Below are 22758 nucleotides of genomic sequence, written 5' to 3' on the forward strand. Positions count from 1 at the left end.
CTACGACAATATCACATTATTAAAGGTGCATTTGAATTGATCAGATAAAATTTTTATTTACTCTTTCATAAAATCTATTTAAAATAAACTTTGAAAGTGTTTCAAAAGTTATTTTGAATAGTTGTCAAATACTTCAATTTTTATTTTCAAAATTAAATACTTGAAAAGTTAAATCAAACATATCTTAAAAATATTTAGACTAATTTTTTTCCCTTTAAACTTTTATTTGGTAAAAGATGTTGAACTAATTATTTGAACGAAGAGTATGCTATAATAACAACAAATTAACATTTAAAAAAAAACAAGAAAACGAAATACTTATTTAAAACAAAACTTACGTTATATTTATGAGTATTAAATTTAAAAACTAATATTTTAAATTATAAGTTACGTTTTTCTTTTTCTATTTATCTGTAAAGAAAATACTTATTTAAAACAAAAGTTACATTACAGTTGGTTTATCTTATTATATAAGTTGGAGAAGGCAGAGAGGAGATCACATTTTCAAATTCTCTCTCGATCTCTCTTCCTTCGACTGCAAATTCAATGAACAGTAATTGACCGATGCTCTGCCAATTGCGTTCCTCTCACTCTGATCACCTTCTTGGAACACCCCGCCGCTATCTTTGGCGACAAAAGTTCTCTCGTCTACGGAAATATCCGCTTCACTTGGATAGAAACTCTCGAATGATGTACCGAACTTGATTGCTCAAGTTCAAGTCGGAATCTCTCGCTGCGATGTGGTTTGTATTCTCAACTTTTCCATTTCGTTCGTTGATGTATTTTTGGTTTTTCGTTCTCTCTTTGTTCTGTCAATGCATTTAAATTGAATTAGAGATAAGTGAGAATGGTGAATATGATTTTTGAGAGTGTGCATGGTGTGTCACATATTACTGTTAGCTCGATAAGTGGATAAGGTTTCATTTTGAAGCAGAACCACTCAATTCTTGCTGCTATTATTTTTTTTATGATGTTGATTCTTCTCAGTATCGATCATTAAGGTGGTGGTTGATTATAACCCTTTATCTAGTTTTGCAATTAATTACACATTTTGTAGGAATGGCCAGTGCAGTTGTTTGCACTCTCAACGTGCTGTACCAATGCGCCAATACCTTATCTCAATTGATCCACATTCCTTTTCGCTATATTTGTCTTTTCTCAAGACTTTTTCTTCTTTTTTTCTTTTTAAATCTAATTCTTTTCTTTCTTCTTCCTCACGCCCGAAATCCCCCTCCCGATCTCTCTTTTCCAACACGCGAAGCAGCTCCGTCGGCCGTCTCTCTCTCGCCGCTGCCGTCCAATCGACTTCCCCTCTCAGTCGTGCGCAGTGTAGCCACTGGGTCTGTCGGCGTTGAGCTCGATCCGAGCAGACCTCGTCGTTGTCAGCCACTCACGTGCAGCGACGCTCCAGTCCTTCTCCCTCTCCCTCTCGGGTTTCGCCGCCAGATCTGCAGCTGTTTGCTACTACTTTCGACGCCAGTCAAGTCGGTCCAGCCAGATTCGCTCGTCGTCGTCGAGGTCGTCCACGCTGTCGTCGAGGTCCAGCTTCGTAACGGATCTATTCAAACACGGGCTTCGCTTCATCTCGCACTCCATCTCGCTGGAATCTTGGATTTTTGGGTAAGGTTTGGTAAGTTTGGTGAGTTTTGATTAGTTTAGTGGGTTTCTTCGAAAATTTTGAATACCCACAAGCTCTTTGTCATTCGGCTTTAAATTCAATATTTGGAGAACATTAATGTGCTGTCCAAGGGCAATAAGTTTTGACATTGACTTAGGAATACTCTCACGTTTTGGTGTTAGATTGAAGTTTTGGAAGGAGTTGAGTTGCTGTCTAATAGGTTGAAGACCAATCTTGGCAAGGTTTTGGTAAGTTTGGAGGTTAGTATCAATAGTTCTTGGTTAACCCAGTGAAGTATTGGTCTAATAATGGAGTTATTTTCAATTTTTGATGTTGAATTCAAAGATTTCAAGGGATTGGAACCACTGTCTAGCAAAGTTAATGATGTTCTGACATTTTAATAGGTATTGAGACCTTGAAAATATTTTGGAATTGTTATATACTCGATGAAATTTGGGTTTGTAACCATTATTATTGAACTTTGCACAGGTTGGATCAATTAATTGTAGTTTTGAAATGGGATTTGAATAAGTCACACTTTGGTCAATCTATTTGGAGTTAATTGGTTATTTTGGTGAATGATATTAGACCCTAGGGATTGAACTTAAATTTGGATTTATGATTATAGGTTCTAATTTGGGATTTTTGTGGGAGAAGCTTATAACGGCCTACAATTGTGAATGACTACTATTTTAAAATTTCTCTTGAAATTGTATATGAATATGTTGCCTATGGATTTGAATGGTTTGATTAAAATTTCTCATAATGATTTTTAGCAGTTATTTCCGAAATATTGATTTCTATGGATGTATGAAAATGTTCTTAGATGTTGAAAAAAAAAAAAAAAAACTATGTTTGAGGATTTGTGTTATGGAAACACAATTTGAATTGAAATGTTATTTATGGAAACCATGTGTTTTGATGGCAATGATTTATGAAAAATATGTGTTTGATGGAAAAGGATTATCAAAGATTTATGGAAGGTGGTTTCAAACCACTGAATTAAGTACTGGTGTATGGTTAGTCCTTCGGGTATGTCTATGTGCACGTAGGACGAGATATCAACGTTAGTGTATTGAGATTACTCTACAACAACTAAGGTTTATTTTTCGACGTTGGTGTATTGAGATTACTCTACATCAACTAAGGCTTATTTTTTCGATGTTGGTATATTGAGTTTCTCTATATCAATTAAGGCTTATTTGTCGACATTGGTGTATTGAGATTACTCTACATCAACCAAGGTTTGGGTACAGGTTTAGTGAGGATTTTGATGTGATCTTTGTACTAGGTATTACCACTGGTGGAGGTACTGGGTATGTGTGAGTTCAGTAAGGCCACATATTCTTTGATGACATTGAACATGTGTGAGCTATGCTCTGCCGTATATTTGGAATACTTCTGTTTGGTAAACTTGGACATGATTATTGGTTTGATAATGATTTTCAACTTGTATATGTTTTATCACATGTATTTCTGGAAATTTGGTCATGCCATTAAATGTCAAGAATGTGTTTCGATTGCTATTTACTGGAAGCATGGTTTAATAAATTTTATGTTATTATGAACTTGTCACTCACTAAGCTTTTTAGCTTACTCTTTTCATTTATTTTCCTCCTAGGTAGCAAATGTGGTTCCACTAACCTACGAGACTCAAGATCTACCACCAGTTTTATCTAGATTACACAATTTCGGCATTAGTAATTTTGCTATCACATTTTTTGTTTAATTTGTAACTAGAGTGGCTAGCCTTGGTTTCAAACTATTTGTAAATGAAAACTTGCACATTTTCTTTTATTTGATTCTAATGATATATTTCTAATCTGCTGATCTAGATTTTGTTGAAGAGTGTATGGTAAAACACACTTGGTTGTTGATTTTAAACGAATATTTTGGGACTGTATATTTCTTTTTCAGGTGTGGTTTATGAAATTTTCAGGGGAAATTCTGTTGAAATTTTTATAAAATTTGATTTTCTAACGATTTTTACTATGAAAGATTGCTAGCCACTTAATTTTGAAAAATTCTTTTAGAGTACGACATTGGATTTCATAGTTTAATTGAAATCTTCAGTCGTCATGCCACGTCCTAGGTTTGGAAGGGTAACTTGGGTGGGTTGTGACACCATTATCATGTAGAGCTAAAGAATCGGCCACTGATTGCTTCTTCTCTTCCAATTCTCTCAATCAATCTCTGCAAATTCCATGGACGGAATTGACCGTTGCGCTGCTAATTACGTTCCTCTCACTCCAATCACCTTCCTGGAGCGCTCCGCTGCGGTCTACGGTAATCGGATTTCTCTCGTATATGGACGAGTTCAGTACACTTGGAGAGACACGCTTAGGCGATGTACCAAACTCGCTTCTGCTTTTGTTCGTACGGGAATCGCTCGTGGAGATGTGGTCTGTATTCACAACTCTCTCATTTTCATTCTTACTCTCTGGATATTTGTTTGGTTTTACTCAATTGTTTTGAGGTCCTTGTGGTTACGTAGAATAAGAAATTATTTGAATACAAGTTACTTTGATACCATTGTTTTATGTTTTTTATTTTTACTTGCAATGATTTGAAGCTTACCAATCTAATTTTGTGTTTATGGTAATAGTTATTCGGATGAATGAACTCTGATTCCGTTCTTATTATGATCAATTGTGAAATTGTAATTTGAAAGTGGTATTTGGTTAGATTAAGCCATTAAGGTCTTTCTTGGTTACATAATTTTGAAAATAAAATGTGATTCTATCGAGCAGGTTGCTGCCTTGGTACCGAATATTCCAGCTATGTACGAGTTACATTTTGCTGTACCAATGGCTGGTGCAGTTTTTTGCTCTCTCAACATACGCCATGACGCAGCAATGGTTTCTACATTGCTAAGCCATTCGGAAGCTAGAATCATTGTTGTAGACTACCAGTTTGAACATATTGTAATCGGAGCAATTAAAGCTATGTCTCAAAGGAAAGAAAAGCCACCTCGTGTTGTTATTATTCAAGAATATGATCAGCCACCTTCCCACATCGATACAACAGGATCTGCTTTAGAATATCTAGAGTTTGAAAGTTTTTTAGCATCTGGAAGACCTGACTTCGAAATCAGACGACCTAAGGATGAATGGGATCCAATTGCTCTTAACTATACTTCAGGCACAACATCAAGGCCAAAAGGTGTTATTTACTCACATAGAGGAGCATACCTCAATGCTCTGTCTGCAGTTTTACTAAATGATATGTGCTCACTCCCTGTGTATTTGTGGACTGTTCCAATGTTTCATTGCAATGGATGGTGTTTAACTTGGGGTGTAGCTGCACAGAGTGGCACAAACATCTGCCAAAGAAATGTGACTGCTAAAGAAATCTTTGATAATATTTCCCTGCATAAGGTTACTCATATGGGTGGTGCACCAACAGTTTCGAACATCATTATAAATGCACCAATTAGCGAACAAAAGCCGCTTCCGAGGCAGGTAACTATGATGTCTGGTGGTGCTCCGCTGCCTTCTCATGTACTCTATAAGCTAAGAGCTATGGGATTTCGTATTGTCCATTCATATGGTTTGACTGAAACATATGGTCCAGCAACAGTTTGCTCTTGGAAGCCTGAATGGGATTCACTCCCTCAAGATGAACAGGCAAAACTAAGTTCTCGCCAAGGATTGCAACATATTGGGCTAGAGGCAGCAGACGTGAAGGATCCTGTCACAATGGAGAGTGCTCCAGCTGATGGAAAAACCATGGGTGAAGTTATGCTTAGAGGCAACAGTGTGATGAGTGGATATTTGAAAGATCTCAAAGCCACGCGGGAAGCTTTTAATGGTGGATGGTTTCGAAGTGGGGACTTGGGTGTTAAACACCCTGATGGTTATATAGAATTGAAGGACCGTTCAAAGGACATTATAATTTCTGGGGGAGAAAATATTAGTTCAATTGAGGTTGAGTGTGTTCTTTTCAGCCATCCATCAGTTCTTGAAGTTGCTGTTGTGGGAAGACCTGATGACCATTGGGGAGAAACACCATGTGCATTTGTGAAGCTCAAAGATGGGTGTAGTGCTACTGAAGAAGAGATTATAAAATTCTCTAGAGAACATCTACCTCATTACATGGCTCCACGAAGTGTCGTGTTTAAGGATTTACCAAAAACTTCTACCGGGAAAACCCAAAAGTTTATTCTCAAGAAGGAAGCCAAGGCCATGGGTAGCCTTCCAAAACGGGTTAGTAAATTGTAAATACAACTTGAAAGTGAAGGCAATGGTGTTCATATAATTAAGGCCCTGATTATTTGTATTTTGGTTGGTATCAATTATAGTTCTCCATAGATGTTCACAGGCCTACAAACCTTCTCTATTTTGATCGTATTTAATGTTGTACCTTTCCATTTTCAGGAAAATTAAAAACAAAAAGAGAATATGTCTTAGTTCTATTAATTGAAGCTACATAATTGAAGTTGTTGTAATGGTACGAATAGTTTTGATATTGTATAATTAAACATTCACTGAATATGTGAAAGTACATCTTTATTATTTCCTACGACCAGTTTTGGTATTTAATTTCGATCTCTCATGGCATTGACTTGTAATGTATTTTGTTAGGATTAGTGTCATAAGTCTCTCTTGTATTATCGTAGTTTGTAAACTTTGTATAAATAAATTGTTATTATAAAATAATTGTTATTTTATGAGCATACATTCAATCCAATAAACAAAGATTTTAGGTTATTTTATGTAATTTAAACATATATGTAGGTATATAGGTAGATCATGTTTAAATGCTAACCTAAACAACCTGTAGTAGATGGATAAGATTGGGTACCTTATCTTGATGATCCTACGGATACGATTTACTTTGTAGATATTACAAATGTTGTAAAGTGCTAATCCTGATTATTCATGTGGAGACATGTGAGCGGGATATCCTATATAAGAAATTTGTATAAGACCGAATCACAGACTAGTCTAATTATATAGCACTGTTAATAGTACAGACTTGCATTTCACTAAGATGACCATAAGTGATATGACTGGAATCATGAGTGAGTTACTTCTGCCAATGAAAGCACTTCTTTGATTTGCATGGGTGAGAGTTGCCAGATTACCGACTAAATATGCATACCATTTTGGGGATTCATCTGATTGGGGAGTTGAGAACACAACTACACAAAACGAAATTTACTATTTTCCTGATGTCGGAGTAAGTAGATAAACTGCTCTCTTAAGGGCTAATTTCGAGACTTGAACAAATAGCCACACCCTCTCTTAGCCTAAGAGGGATTTGATCATAGTTAGACTCTGACTTATTGTTCATTAGAGGGATCAGTGGTACTTGGTTAGATACAAGGCAAATCAGTTGTACCCATGAGCAATTTATGAAGAGTCATCGCACTATTGATTGGTTATATCTAATGAACATGAAAATATATCTGAAAAGTGTAGCTGTCGGTCTTTAGTGAAGTGACCGACAGTTATAAGATGTTGGATAATTTAATTAAAAAGTTTAATTAATTATCCAAGTATCATTGGAGCTTCAATCTGTAGGTCTATAAGGTCCCATCTATAGCTCAACCTAAATTATTGAGAATTAATTTTGAATTGGTTAAATTAATTGAGGGAGTTAATTATATATGATATAATTAATTAAATAAATTATATGTGATATAATTAATATAATGTATTTGATAATATAAAGTTTATTTGAGAGAAAATAAATATTTGAATATGATTTAAATATTAATTATATGGATGAGATTCATATAATTAAATTTAGTATAAATATGATTTATATTAAATATCATGAATGATTGAAAGAAATAAAATTATAGGTTATATTGTATTTGATATATATAAAAGCTATAGGATATGTTATATTTATAATTATATATAACATATAATTATATATAGATATAATAAGCTAGTTATATATATATATATATATTAAATTCAGTTTAATTTTTGAATTAAATTAAATTGAGGGAGTTGATAACTCCCTCCCTAATTTTTCTTTCTAACCATCGTGAAACATGAGAGGGAAAGTATAGTTTTTGACGATTTCTTCATCTTCTTGACAGAGGGTGTCCGTGAGATGCTTCAAATAATTCCCAAGAACATAGAGAAGAAAAATTTGTTTTATTCTTCCTCTCAAATTTTTCTCCCTCTTCTTAAAATTTAAAGCCCACAACTCTTGAATTCTCATCCCTAAGGAGAATACATGAGGTTCATTAGTGGTGGTGGCCATTTGAGATTTCAATTTTGGAGAGTTCCATACAAAGTGTTCGTGACCAATTTTAGAGAATTCGTAAAGAATTTTTTGGCTTCAAGGATAAGCGTTTGCTTCTTTCCTAATTATTCTCCTTAGTTTGTTGTAATTCTTCTTATAATGCATAAATGTTAATGTTATGTAATTTGGGATTGTGTGAAAAATAAAAATTAGGAACAATCCCCTCCCAATGTGGAACTTCACTCTTCTTTCATATTTATTTATGGTTAGATTTCGACAAATACCACTTTGTTTAAAAAAATGTTCCCTAACTTTTAAAAATTTCATTAACCCCTTAGTTTTTGTTCTCTTTTTTTTTTTTTTTTTTTTTTCTAAAAATGGTAAACAAAAAATAAAGAGTTTTTTATGAAAATATTTTTAACTTAAAAAAAAATTCACTATTATCCTTAAACTTTAAAAAACAAACATTAAAAAATACTCTTAAAAATCGTTGATACTTTTTTTCAAAAGTAGGTTCAACTTTCAAATGATGCAAGAATACCTTAAAATGAAAATTTTGATCGTTAATATATATATATATATGAGAACCATTTATTTATTCCCATCACTTCCCTCTCTCATTTTCTCTCTCTTTTCCCCTTCAATATATGGCTGAACGCTTCTCCATTTTTAGTTCTAAGTTTGAAAATTCTAAGCTTGTCTCCTAATCTCTCTATATTTGAAGTCAATTTGGAATTTTATTTGTTATTATTATTTTCTTTTTGCAAGATCACTTGATCTATTGGTTGGTTTTGTGTTCTTTGTTATCCTCTATTGAGATTTCTATGCAATCTTGTCTTCTGTGCATGAGATCTGGACAGACCTTTGTAAGAAAATTTACAGTCCAAGTGTTTAATCTTTGAGAAAGTTTATATGGTCTTATTCAAGGCTTGGATATTTGAAATCTGCATATACTGCACTGCAAAAAATCTGATCGATGGAAACCCATATAGACGCATTAAATTTCACACCCTTCTGCACCTCCTCCAAAATGCTCTCAAAATAGAGAGCCCTCTCCCATTTGAATCTGTCGTTTCGAGTCGACGAACACTTATCGTCATATCATCATGCAAATCAATCCCCTAAGAAGGAAGCAACTGCATTCTCATCTTCCAAACATCTACGTTTAAAGGTTCCATTTTTAGAAACTCATTGCAAAAGACCTTTTCCCATTCAGTATTTAAGTTGAGTTATGACAACTTCGACATTTCAGATCGATATCGAGTGCCTAGTTTGGGACCCATTTCCAAATTTATAACCAATAAATGTAAATGGATTGACAAATGGGACATGTTCAATCTAATTATGTTGACTGTTATCGTTACGATTATTGTTATAATTACCATTATTGTTACTGTTCCAAAGAAATAATTGTGAATTTGGATACATTTACTGTTATTGTTAGCGTTACAGTTACGTTTTGACCCTCATCGGCAACGGTAATAGTAAATATGTCAAAAATCACAATTTTAGATAAACGCGATAAAAAAATATTCCAATTAAGTTTGTAATTCAAGCTCGTTACGATTGATTCATCAATAGAATTCTATTACGATTATACCAATTTTCATTACGATTTGGTAGATGAGGCCTCATTTCTTATGTTCTCAAATTTATGAAGTTTAGTACAATTACATGATTCCTAATATGCTGCAACCATAAAGCTGATGCTAGTATGCTAATCAGGCTCCTTTAAGTAGTTATAAAGTAGCATTAAGTTTTTGACATAATTATTGCAAAGGTAATTTTTCCTTTATTGTGTTATTATGTCATTCAAAATTTAACATTTGGGTTATCTTGATGCAGAGTGTGCTGGGGCTTAAAAGATTTGATGATGCCTTAAATCTTTTGGATCAAGCCAGTTCAGAGGGGATTGAAGTTGTTGTAGTTATAATGAATCAATTATGCAGAAAGCTTGTGATTAAAAGTAGTCTTTTTAAATAAAAAATTTCAAACAGCACAATGTTTATAGCCAATTACTTTAATAACAGCAAGCCTCAATGTACTAAAGCATAGTTTCAACGATCCATCAACTGTTCAAATAAATGTGATTCCTTTTTAAGTACGATAGACCTTGATACATTATCCGCATGTTTCTTAGTTTTTAGTCAAAATAACATGAATGTTTGAATCTTGGGCCAAAGAACTTGTTCTTTGTCTCAAAAGTTTTGATCTTGAGACAATTCGTATGTAACCCAATCCTTAGAGTTGAAATCATATAAATTTGGGGGTTTTACCGTTTAAGAATTAAAGGTTCAATAAAAGGGTTCCTAATTTTTAAATTGCTAGTGTTTTCATATCACAACCCTTCGACATGTCGTAGTATCTTCTTCGTGTATGTGAACCTTGGCTATCACAACACCACCATGGAAGTAATGCAAGTACTGGGCATAGTCCATGGGTAATGAGACTTGCAAGTTCCTATGATGGCGACACAACCTCATAAGATGAAATTCTCTGTTATATTCTGTCAAAGTCGAATGTCGGATCGTTTTCAATGTATTGGGTAAATCATGTTTCGTATAAAAGATCACATTTCTTAGAGGTAAAGTGCTAATTCAACATGGAATCAAAGATCTTTTAACCATCGTAACTTTTTATTGAAGAGCGTCATATATGAATAAAACACTTTTTTTAGTTTAAGGACAACGAACACTCCAACATTTCTCCAAAATGATATGATATTATTCACTTTGGACATATCCCTCATGGTTTTGCATTTGGGTATGTCATTAGAGATAGCTGTCTTCACTTATATATCATGAATTTTCCCCTTATCTAGCCAATATGAGATTTTGGTCTCCATCTAAAATCCTCCCCTCAAATGAAGGACTACCAAAGTCTCCCCCTTGAATAGTCACCCTTCGATATTTACTCCTAAACAATCACTTTTAACTAGACCAACTCATTTTTACTAGAGCCCATTCCCTATTCGATTAGCTCAACCACAAATCAAAATGACTATATCATCGAGACACACTGACACGACTAAGTATAAGAAGCATGACTTTGATACCACTTGTTAGGGAGCAACAACTACAAGAAAATTCACCATTTTTTAAGGTCACAACATTCGAAAAAACATTTAAGAAACATTTGATACATCTTTTTTCAAAGGTTATCTCAACCTTTGAAAAGTGTCAAAATAGATCCCGTTGAAAAAAATTTATCAAAGGTTTACTAACCTTCGAAAATTATTATTTTTCAAAGGTTACATACCTTCAATAATTGTCAAATTATTTATCAATAATTATTTATTATCAAAATGGTCCATTTTGAAGGATTTCATTATATTTGAAAGTTTTATAATACTATTTTAAAAAATTTCAAAAGACTTCAGAAATACTTTTTTTTTTTTTTTTTTTTTATCAACAATTGTATATCATTCGAAAAAGATCACCAAATCATAATTAAATCAGAACCTAAAATTGTAATAAGCCAAATGAACAAACAATAATAATCTCAAAATTTCCTATAAATCGCGAACTGCTTTGTAACATATCTTCCTTCTTAAGATACAATATATTAAATTGTATCTCATGAATTGAAAAGGGAATTAAAATAGATCAAGAATTTAGAACCAAGAGTCGAAAGATATAGCAGGATCATAATAAAATATAATCAAATTCTCTTACAATTTATGAACATCTATACTTTGGTCTTCTATAATTCTAAAACATAGAAAATAGATTTAGAATAAAAATGATATACCCCCAAGGGACATCTCCAACTAGCATCCAATCCCCCTCTCTATCTACATATGTGAGCACAAACTCAGAGATCTATCCAAACATTTAGATAGATTCCTTACCTGTTTTTGGTCTCCACTGTTGGAAATAGCAAGGCCCTCAGAACGACGAACGGTAAACCGTCAAGGCACGACGGTCAAGAGAAGAGCAAAACCTGCAAAGCAGAAACTCGTTATAGGCTGAGTCGAGGAGCTCGCTCTCTTTAAGACGTTTCGCAACTCTGTCCAAGTGTGCAAGCAGGTCTGAAAATTGCCACATCATCCCCAGGATAAAACAGTCAAATGAAAACCGATAAAAAATGCATCGTTACTGATCAGAACGTACACCCTTTCTAAACTCACTTCTCGGAAAGCTAAGATGGAGGAGGAGAGAAAAATGAAGTGGGAATTTAGAAAATGAATTTTGTGTCTGACGAACTGCTGAAGGACTCACCTTTTATAGGTCTTCAGCATGAAAACAGACCGTTTTAAAATTAATCAATGGACCATTTTAAAAATTAATCAACGGACTATTTTAAACATAATCAACGGACCGTTTTAAAATTAATCAATGGACCGTTTTAAATATAATCAATTAACCGTTTTAAATATAATCAATGGACCGTTTTAAATATAAATTTGCACCCAACAATCCCTCACTTGGAAATTTAAACAAAACGAGAAGAGAGGAAAGATTTTCATCGAGCAGTTTCAGTCTATACAACACTGTGTATAAGCAAAGGTGTCTTACGACTTGAACCTTTACATAGTGTAGATGATTCAGAATATACTAGAGTAATCCTTGGTTTTGAACTCTATCTTTAACAACATCTCACACAGAGTATCATTAGGGTGTAGTACGAAAGTCCGTGCTTTTAAGGCCTAGCATGTGAATCCCGGTTTAGTGAATGCTCTGGAGAGTTTGCCTAAAAACTCCATAGAAAGTAGCCCTCACTTCCACATTCATATAGGTGAGCCTATCAAGGGTACTCATGTAGCTGGGTACCCCACTTGTCATCAAATATATATCTCATTAAGAACTGAGTTTAATCTGAGTTCAATCTTTCTTACGCTTTAGGATATCATGCTCAGACTTTAAGTCATAGGAATGGAACTCTGTGTTTGGTTTAACATGATTCACTATATATCACTCGTGATCAGTTATTACCCGTTGAACCTGTTTCTTGGGATCTCCAGTCTATGGGTTGGGTTTTCCTCACTATCATTCCTTTTTAAGGTTCTGAAAACCTTTTCTCTGGCCAGTCCTTTTATCAAAGGATCTGCCAAATTTTCATCAGTTCGTATGTGATCCACTCTAACTACACCAGTAGTGAAAAACTCTCTCATGGTACTGTGATTACGACGTATTTGACGTCTCTTTCCGTTATAGTAACAGTTCTGAACTTTTGTGATTGTTGCAGTACTATCGTAATGGATCAATATGGCTAGTACCGACTTTTTCCATAAGGGAATCTCTGATAGCAGACTTCTAAGCCAGCCTGCTTCTTCACTAGCTGTCGCTAGTGCTATCATTTCTAACTCCATCGTAGATTGGCCTAAAATAGTCTGTTTCTTGGACTTCCAAGAGACAGCTCCGCCAGCTATATTAAAGACATAGCCACTTGTAACCTTTGAATCATCTGAAAGAGAGTTCTAATCAGCATCGTTGAACCCTTCTAGGACAGTGGGAAACTTTTGATAATGTAATCCTAGGTTTTGGGTTTTCTTTAAGTATCTCATGACCCTTTCTATAGCATTCCAATGCTCTTTACTAGGTCTGCTTGTAAACCTGCAAAGTAATCCTACAACATAAGCTATGTCAGACCTAGTGCAGTCGGCAGCGTATCTAAGACTGCCTATGATGCTCGCATACTCAGATTGATTAACACTGTCACCGGTGTTCTTGAACAATTTGACACTAGGGTCATAAGGAATACAGGCTGGTTTACACTCAAAGTAATTATATTTCTTTAGAATCTTTTCTATATAGGGAGATTGATCAAAAGAAATTCCCTTTTCAGACCTATTTACTTTTACGCCTAAGATTACACTGGCTTCTCTTAAGTCTTTCATCTGGAAGTTCGCACTCAATATTGATTTTACATCATTTATGATGTGCAAGTTCGTCGCAAAGATCAATAAATCATCTAAATATAGACACACGATAGTGCGGAGGTTATTATCAAACTTATGGTAGATGCATTTCACTTTCATTGACCTTAAAACCTTTAGATAGGATAAAGTTGTCAAATTTTTCATGTAATTGCTTAGGAGCTTGTTTTAGTCCATAGAGAGATTTATCTAATTTACACACCTTATTTTCTTGACCATGGATAACAAAACCCTCGGGTTGTTCCATGTAAATCTCTTCTTCAAGTTCACCGTTTAGGAAAGCGGTTTTTACATCCATTTAATATACTACGAGATTATAAAGGGTAGCGAGAGAGAACAGGACACGAATAGAGGTAATTCTAGTGACAGGGGAGAAGGTGTCAAAGAAATCTACGTTTTCTCTCTATCTAAAGCCCTTCGCTACTAACCTGGCTTTAAATTTGTCGACAATCCCATCAGGTCTAAGTTTCCTCCTTAAGATCTATTTGCACCCTATTGCCTTACATCCTAGGGGTAGATCTACTAAGTGCCAAGTCCTATTTGACTCAAGTGAGTCCATTTCATCATTTATGGCTTCTTGCCATAGGTTGGCATCTACTGAGGACAGAGTAGCTTTTAGGTCTTTAGGGTCTTCTTCTACATTGTAGGTCAGGAAGTCATTTCTGAAATCTTTGGCGGTTCTAGCTCTTTTGCTTCTTCTAGGTTCCGGGTCAGTTTCCTCTCTAGGGTTAGGATTTCTAACTAGGGTTATACCACTTGAACCAGAGCCCCCACTATTCTTTGATTTAAAAGGAAACCTATCTTCAAAGAAATCAATATCATTTGACTCAATGATTATTTGGTTCACTAGATCATAGAACCTATAAGCTTTACTATTTAAGGTATAACCTATAAAGACACACTCGTAAGCTCTATTAGCCAACTTTCTTCTTTTTGGGTTAGGAATCCTTACAAAGGCTAGACAACCCATGTTCTAAAGTAGGACAAGTTTGGTTTCTTATTCTTCAAAATTTCGTAATGTGAAGTTTTATTTTTAGATTTTGGGATTCTATTTAGGACATAACACACGGTAAGGATGATTTCACCCCACCAATAAGACGCGACTCCTGAACTAAGTAAAATAGCAACTACTAGCTCAGCTAAAGTTCTATTTTTCCTTTCGGATTTTCCGTTCATTTCAGAAGAATAAGGTGCGGTCTTTTCTTGTATTATTCTATGTGAGTTAAAGAATTCATTAAAACTGTCTGAGTCGTACTCGGTTCCCCTATCACTATGAAGTCTTTTAACCTTTCTATTAAACTGATTCTCTATTTCAGAAACAAAAAGTTTAAAGGCATCAAAAGCATCACTTTTGTTTTTCAGCAGGTATACAAAAGTAAAATCAGAGCAGTCGTCAATAAAAGTAATGAAATATTTTTTACTGTTCCTAGTCAATATGCCATCAAATTCATAGACATCAGAATGAATCAAATCTAGAGGCTAGAATTCCTAAGTACAGGTTTATGCAGAGTTTTAGTAATTTTAGCCTGACTACAATACTCGCATTTATCAAAATCATTCGTGGATAACTTAGGTATCATTTACAGCCTAATCATGTTACTAATTAAATTCTTATTCACATGAAAGAGTCTAGCATGCCAAATATTCATAGAACACAACATATACACAAAAGATTTCATTTTATTAAGATCTAGATTTAATTTGAACATTCCCTCAGTTGCATACCTTTTCCCTACAAATACGTTATTTTTAGTATGGGTATATAGGTCTGCCCCTATAGTTTGAGTAAACCCGACTTTGGTTAGGAGATAGCCCGAAACCAAATTCTTTCGTATCTCCGAAGTGTGCAGAACGTCCTTCAACGTGAGGGTCTTCCCAGAGGCAAACTTCAGTTCCACCTCGTCGGTTCCAAGAACTTTCGTGGAGTGGTGATCTCCCTGTTTAGGTTTGTGCCTTAAAGTCTCATGTCCAGTAGTCTGTAAACAACTTTGTACGAACACTTGTGATGTATAATATAAATGATATTTACTTCACTACTTGACTTTACACATTTAGATTTTACCACAAACCAATAAACATAAAATCCATGGTTATCTGTATATGACTCAAGCATGTATGTGGTGACATACAAGTGGATCATATCTTGAGTGATAACCAAAATGGTCTGTAGTATATGGATATAGGAGGAAAACCTTATCCTGGTAACGCTATGGATGCGGTCCGCTTTGTGGAATGGTCACAAGTGTTGTGACTTGTCACAGATGATCTGATCTTTATCATTCATGTAGGGGACATGCGAGCGGGGGCGTCCTATACAAAGAGTTTGTATAAAACCTGACCACGAAGTGTTAACGTCTCGTTATATAATACCGTTTATAACTGAGACTTCACTTCACTAGGATGACCATAATATGACCTCAATCCTGAGTGAGTTGGGAACTCCCGCCATTGAGGGCAGTCCTTTGATTTGCATGGGTGCGAGTGGCCAAAACGCCGACTCAAACCTACCATTTTTGGGGATTCGTCTGATTTGGGAGTTGGGAACTCAGCTACACAAGATGGAATTCACTCATTCCCCGAGGCAGGGGCAAGTAAATAGATAGCTCCCTTAAGGGCTGATTCCAAGGCTTGAACGATGTGGCGCCACACACCTTCTCATGGCCCAAGTGGTGTTTACACATAGTAGGACTATGTTGTATTGTTCATTAGAGGGATCAGTGGTACTTAAGGAGGAAGATGTAATTACAGGGGCAAAATGGTAAATTGGCCTACTGTAATTACGAGCATCTGTGAAGGGTCATCGCACTGATGATTGGTTATATCCAATGGATATAGAAATATATATGAAAAGGTTCAACTGTCAGTCTTTAGTGGAATGCCTAGCAGTTAACGAATGGTGGATATCGTGACTAAAGAGTTTAATCAGCTATTCACGTACCGTTTGAGCTTCGAGCCATAGGTCCATAAGGTCCCCTTGGTAGCTTGGATACAAGTTGAGAGTTAGTTTTTGGGTCCATTTAAAATTTCAAATTGACAAAGGGAGTTCGATTATATATGATATAATTGAACGAGTTAATTAAATATGATATAATTAACTTTATGTATGAGATACATTAATTTGAAGGAAATTGGATATAAATATAATTTTATATCTAGTAGAGGAAAAAATATTATAATTAATATTTGATATTAATTTATAAGTTATGAATGTGATAAGATCACATTAATTGGACGATTTTAAAGGAAATGGGAAGGCGCCTCTTCGTTTAAAATAACGGACGAGTGCATGATAAATAGCAGATGATATGTTGATCTCAGTGTATGCGGATATTGCGAAGAAGATAGTGTTATCATTTAAAAAATCATCACCTATACGATAGGACTGCACGATCACTTACATATACGATATTGCTAAGCGATCGCATACCAATTACATCGTCGCGCGCTTTTATCTCAACGATCGTTTATCTTTTTACTAAGTGATCGTTTAGCTCTCGGTATTTACTAAACGATCGTATAGACGATCTCTTAGTTTTTCCTACGCGAATGTATTGGACGATCGTTCACCCTTTTCCTACACGATCGTATAGACAATCGTTTACCTTTTCCTACACGATCATATAGACGATCATTTACTTTTACTACACGATCATATACTTCACCTAAACGATCAAGCATCCTTCTATACGATAGGCGATCTCTTCTCCCACTTGCTTGATCGTTGTGTACGGTCGGTCTTCCTCCCTCCCTCTACCAAATCCGAACAAAGCCCACACTTTGTATTCTCACCCCAAGAATACCGAGGGCTCTAAGTGGTGTTGTCTTTTCCGATTTCTTCTATTCGAGTGGTGATTGTTCGAGGTAGACGGTTGGGCTTCAGACTCGATGTGAAGAAGAAATCTTCATCTGGTATGATTTCTTGATCCTTTTTGCATCTTAAAAGTATGTTTGAATGTATATGTGGTAATTCTGTCACAATGAATTGGAAAGATCCGCTTCCACTCGTAGGTAGTCTTGAATAAGAGTTCCTTCACTCCCAACAGAATATTCTTATCCTTAGTATTAGTATAAGTTTTAAATAGACTAAGGTCGTGATAGACGTGGCGCTTCGCGCCAATGTCTATCCACTACCCTTCACAACCACCGATCACATTTACTTTTGTGATCATAGTGACTAACGGTTCTTTTGTCAGGTTCGCTTGACCAGCAGGACGATGTTTGTCCCTACTGTTCCTAGCAATATGCCCAAGTTCATTACAATTAAAGCAGAGGAACTATACCATTTCTCCAGAAGGGGTTTCTATTTTTTCTGTTGGTTCTAGTTGCTGGAGCCACGGTTCTGACCTTTTCTCTTTGTCCCCTTAGGTTTTTGGTCAGGTTTTACCACGACAGAGGCGGGTTTCCTAGATATTGCATTCACCTCCTCCCTCTGGTCCTGCTTCTGGGCTTCATTCTCGATCCTTAGCCAGGTTATAAGACTCTCCAAGGAGAACTCCTTTGTCTTATACCTCAAAGTGTTCTTAAAATCCTTCCACAAGAGGGCAGTTTATCCATAATAATAACAACTTGGAATTATTCGTCTAGAGGCATACCTTCAGTAATTATCTCATGGGCTATCTTCTGGAGTTTATGGGATTGGGCCTCCACGGATTTGTCATCCGTCATCTGGAACTTGAGATAACGGCTAACCGCATATTTCTTTGACCCGACCTTCTTGGTGTCATACTTCTTTTGTAGGGCATCCTAGACATGTAGTCATTCAGATCATCAGTCAAACCATTTAAAATAAAATTCTTACATAGAAAGTCTTTCTCCTCCCAGTCAGCAACTTCTTTTATCTGTTGTTCAGTCGGTTCTTCTAAAGGGACGATCGGCTTAGCGCTGGTACAAGCTTCGACAACTTTCTTGACGGTGAGGAAGAACAACATCTTTTGCTTCCACCACTTGAAGTTTACTCCTTTGAACCGGAATGGACGGTTAAGGTCAGATATTTCATTGTTGCTACTGAGGGCCATTGATGATGTGGAACCGCCTTAAAATTGTTGGAAATAGCAGGGCCCTCAGAACAACGAACTGCAAATCGTCAAGGCACAGCGGTCAAGCGAAGAGAAAAACTTGCAAAACAGAAACCCGTTATAGGTTGAGTTGCGGAGCTCGCACTCTTTAAGACATTTCACGGCTCTGCCCAAGTGTGCAAACAGATCTGAAAATTACCACGTCGTCCCCAGGATAAAACAAACAAATGAAAATCGATCGAAAATGCACCGTTACTGATAAAAAATGCACCACTACCGATCGGAACGTACACCCTTTCTAAACTCACTGCTTGAAAAGCTAAGATAGAGGAGGAGAGGAAAATGATGTGGGAACTTAGAAAATGAATTCTATGTCTGACGAACTGCTGAAGGCCTCACCTTTTATAGGCCTTCAATATTGAAACGAACCGTTTTAAAAATTAATCAACGGACCGTTTTAAATATAATCAATGGACCGTTTTAAAATTAATCAATGGACCATTTTAAATATAATCAATGGACCGTTTTAAATGTAAATTTGCACCCAACATCCACTTATAAAGAAGTTGGATGTCTAAATAGAGCACCTCAATTCATGTTTATTTCTAATTCATAGAAAAATAAAAACTACACATAAATTAAATATTTCATTTTCAACAATGGAATATGAAATTTAATAGAAAGAAGTTAAACAAGCTTCAAAATTTTAGTACCTTATTGTTGTTCAAAATCATCTTCCTCTCATGATCTCTACTCAAAATTATAGTACCTTAGCACTTTATTAAGCAAGCTTGAAATAAGAGAAAATAAAGACCACATTCTCATTCAAATCTTTAGCAAGTTTCCCATAAGAAAACAAACACACCAAAAGAAGATAAGTCAATATAACTTTAGATTTAACTCTTATAATACACCAATCAATAAACAAAATTAATACTAAAAATCTAAAAAACTTCTAAATTCATCTCTATATTTTTGCAATACTCGATTTCTAGTTTGCATCCAACTTCCATCCATGTTATACAATAAACTCATATTAAGAACATGATACATTTCTTTGTAAAAAAAATAAGATACTACCTGAAACCAAATTAATACTTTAAGCTAATTCAATCATCATAGTCAGTTGATAATGGACCGAGCAAGGAAGTGAAAAGGAGATACCAAAAAGCACAAATATAATAACAAATTTTTTCCTATTATTAACTATTATCAAGCAAAATAAAAAATAGACTAATACTCAAGAGTACAAGAATCCCCAAACATGATAAATATGAAAAAGTAGGCAAGGATGGAATTATCACCATTTCAGTGAGTTAATTCAAAAGGTTCTCTTGTCTTCCACTATTTGTTTGTAAACACTCATATGTCTTCAATAGGTTGAGGCTCTTTTTGAAGACATATGAGTATTTACAAACAAATAGTGATTCATTGTAGAAGTTAATTCAAAGGGTTCTCTTGTCTTCCACTATTTGTTTGTAAATTACAAAAGGAGTATTCAAATACAAGCTTCTACAATGAATCACTATTTTTTGACATAATTTTTGACTTGTCGACTCAACCAAGATGACATAAATCAAAACAGAGAATTGGAAAAAAGAGATCAGTACATTCCACTAGAAGAAACTATGATGACCTTTGCATTAGGTGCAACTTTCTCTAGCAATGGCATCATTGATTCAGTCATTGCATAAGTGCCTAAAACATTCACACCAAAGTTCAGAACCTGGAATTCATAAATTATTGAGAATTTTGGGCAACAATACTTTAGAGGAAAAAGTTACATATATAGAAAAGAGCCTAGTGAAACACATAAATAAAGGAGATCATACCCTTCAGACGTTGTAACCTCACTTTCTTAACCAATATACAGTCAATAATGGAAATGAAACTCTTCTGTACCAACGATTTTCATGATGTAAAAAGTGAAAATTTTATAGATAGTACACAAAATGACCCATTAAAGAGAAATGAAGTAAATGGTGATGAATTTGGAGACATGATGCAAAAGAAACATACAATTTTTAGCACATAGAATGAAAATATTACAAAGGCAAATTTATTACCAAAACGTGGATGGGAATATTTTTTAAATAAGATTCGAGGAAAGTGATTTAATGTCACTGATTGGGGAACGATCAGATACCTGCAAACTAAAGAAAAGTTATTAAATAACAAGAAAGCTAAAGTAGTAATGTATTCTTCTAAAAACTAAAACAAATTAAATAAAGAATCAACAGGTACTTCACTGCTTTCAGTTATCCCATAGTTAAATTCACATATACCTACCATCATTCATTTAAATGATATAGAAATATCATTTTAAATATAACATAGCCTAATAGGACTACTACAAATATCTTCTACAAGAAAAAGAGTTAAAGAAGGTCAAGGAGACCACCACATAGTAGGAAAAACAATACTAAGGACTCCTAGAAGCTAGCATAAATTTCTTAAAAAAAGTAAGCATTTGAAGAATGAGTAAATCAATAGACAAACCACCATAAACAAAGTGATAAAAAGTTGTTTCTAAAAGTACTCCTTGGCTAAGCACTTTAAAGAGAAGCAATTGATAATGAAATGATGTTCACAAGTGTAGTTTTCTAATTACCAATGCAAGTTTTCCTTCTAGTCCGAACATGACCCCAATCAAACACCTTCCATTGAGAAACGGAAAGGGTGAAATGTTACATGAATATAGATTTGGTGAAGTTGAGGTATCCATAGACTCCAAAAGCTGAAACTCTCCATTGCTACAAACAACGACGGGAATAGGTTAACAGTTCCAGAAACAAAAACCTGTTAACAGTAAAAGGAGGTCGTATCGTCGTTGGAGAGAACACCAAAGATGAGAACAATCCATGCGTTATGGTATCGCCAATATTGTTGATTCGTGGTTTTTGTGTCGCTTGAAGTGCTGTCGAAGCATAGAGAAAGAGACATCGAAGGAGGGACCTTTAATATTAATATTGTTGTTTTCAAAACTTATTAGAGAAATATTGTTGTTTTGAAACTTATTAGAGAAATATTGTTATTTTGAGAGTTCGAGGCTAGAGGTCGAACGTTGAGAACTCGACTAATATAGAGGTTGAACATTGAGAACTCGAAAAACAAAGAAAAACTTGGAAACAATATGCAAATTAGGGTTGTTGAGGGTTGAAGTTTCGACATACATAAGCCGAAACTTCAATCCTCGACAAAGGAAAGAAATCTCGCGAATCTCGCTAATTTTGTATATTAGATTGTCGAAGGTTGAAGTTTCGACACACATAAGTCGAAACTTCAACCCTCGACAAAGAACATAAGTGGGTGAAGCAGATTGTAGAAGAGAGCGATACTGGAAAAGTAACAACAATAACAGAGATAGTAGGAGAGAGCGAGATTCAAAGCGAGATAGTAGGAGAGAGCGAGATTCAAAGCGAGATAGTAGGAGAGAGTAAGATTCAAAGCGAGATTGTAGGAGAGAGTGAGATTGTTGGAGAGAGCGAGATCTATTGTATATTCAATTTTTTTATTGTAATCAATAAAGTTTTACATTATTCTTTACTCTCACACTTTTCTCTACTATTCAATTATAGTCTAATGATTATTCAATTATAATATAATAATATAATATATTCAATTTATTGTATATTCAATTTTTTTAATAATCTATTGTATATTTAATTATAGTATAATAATCTAATATATTTGTTATTGTTGTAAATTTTGTAACCAGTTAGGACAAATTCTGTTATTGTTGTTATTTTTTCATTAATGATTATTAGCTCTTTTTTCTCATTGGTGAAGACTATCTCTTTTTATATATTTTTTTTTATGGAAAGTTTCAAATAAAGTGAAGACTATCTCGCTCTCTCCTACAATCTCGCTCGAAATCTCGCTATAAATCTCGCTCTCTCTTACAATTTCGCTGAACATCTCGCTCTCTCTGTTATTGTTGTTATTTTTCCATTAATGATTACTAGCTTTTTTTCTCATTGGTCATGTATATATGGAAAGTAATGATTACAGTCTCGCTCTATCTATGGAAAGTAAATAAATTT

The 22758-nt window shown here is 34.8% G+C and overlaps 1 protein-coding gene across 6 annotated transcripts; it reads left to right on the plus strand.

The window, feature by feature from the left end:
• The first annotated feature begins 988 nt into the window (after window positions 1-988).
• On the plus strand, window positions 989-6139 carry LOC120085963 (probable acyl-activating enzyme 1, peroxisomal). Of its 6 annotated transcripts, none has more exons than XM_039042316.1 (4): window positions 989-1630; window positions 1801-1878; window positions 3240-4020; window positions 4369-6139. In XM_039042316.1, exons 3-4 carry the CDS (start codon window positions 3823-3825, stop codon window positions 5836-5838), a joined length of 1668 nt encoding a protein of 555 aa, XP_038898244.1. In that variant the 5' UTR covers window positions 989-1630; window positions 1801-1878; window positions 3240-3822; the 3' UTR covers window positions 5839-6139. The 6 variants fall into 6 exon arrangements, with proteins under 6 accessions (XP_038898244.1, XP_038898247.1, XP_038898242.1 ...); XM_039042319.1 differs by having other exon boundaries at window positions 1801-1866; XM_039042314.1 differs by having other exon boundaries at window positions 989-1620.
• The last annotated feature ends 16619 nt before the right edge of the window (window positions 6140-22758 follow it).

Source organism: Benincasa hispida, chromosome 9 (genome assembly GCF_009727055.1).
Source record: "Benincasa hispida cultivar B227 chromosome 9, ASM972705v1, whole genome shotgun sequence".
NCBI lineage: Eukaryota > Viridiplantae > Streptophyta > Magnoliopsida > Cucurbitales > Cucurbitaceae > Benincasa > Benincasa hispida.

Excerpts from the sequence above, each read along its gene's own strand:
- LOC120085963 (XM_039042317.1), top strand. The coding sequence starts at position 3,823 with ATGGACGGAATTGACCGTTGCGCTGCTAATTACGTTCCTCTCACTCCA. Across the intron at positions 4,021-4,368 it reads GAATCGCTCGTGGAGATGTG|GTTGCTGCCTTGGTACCGAA; the intron begins GTCTGTATTCAC and ends TCTATCGAGCAG.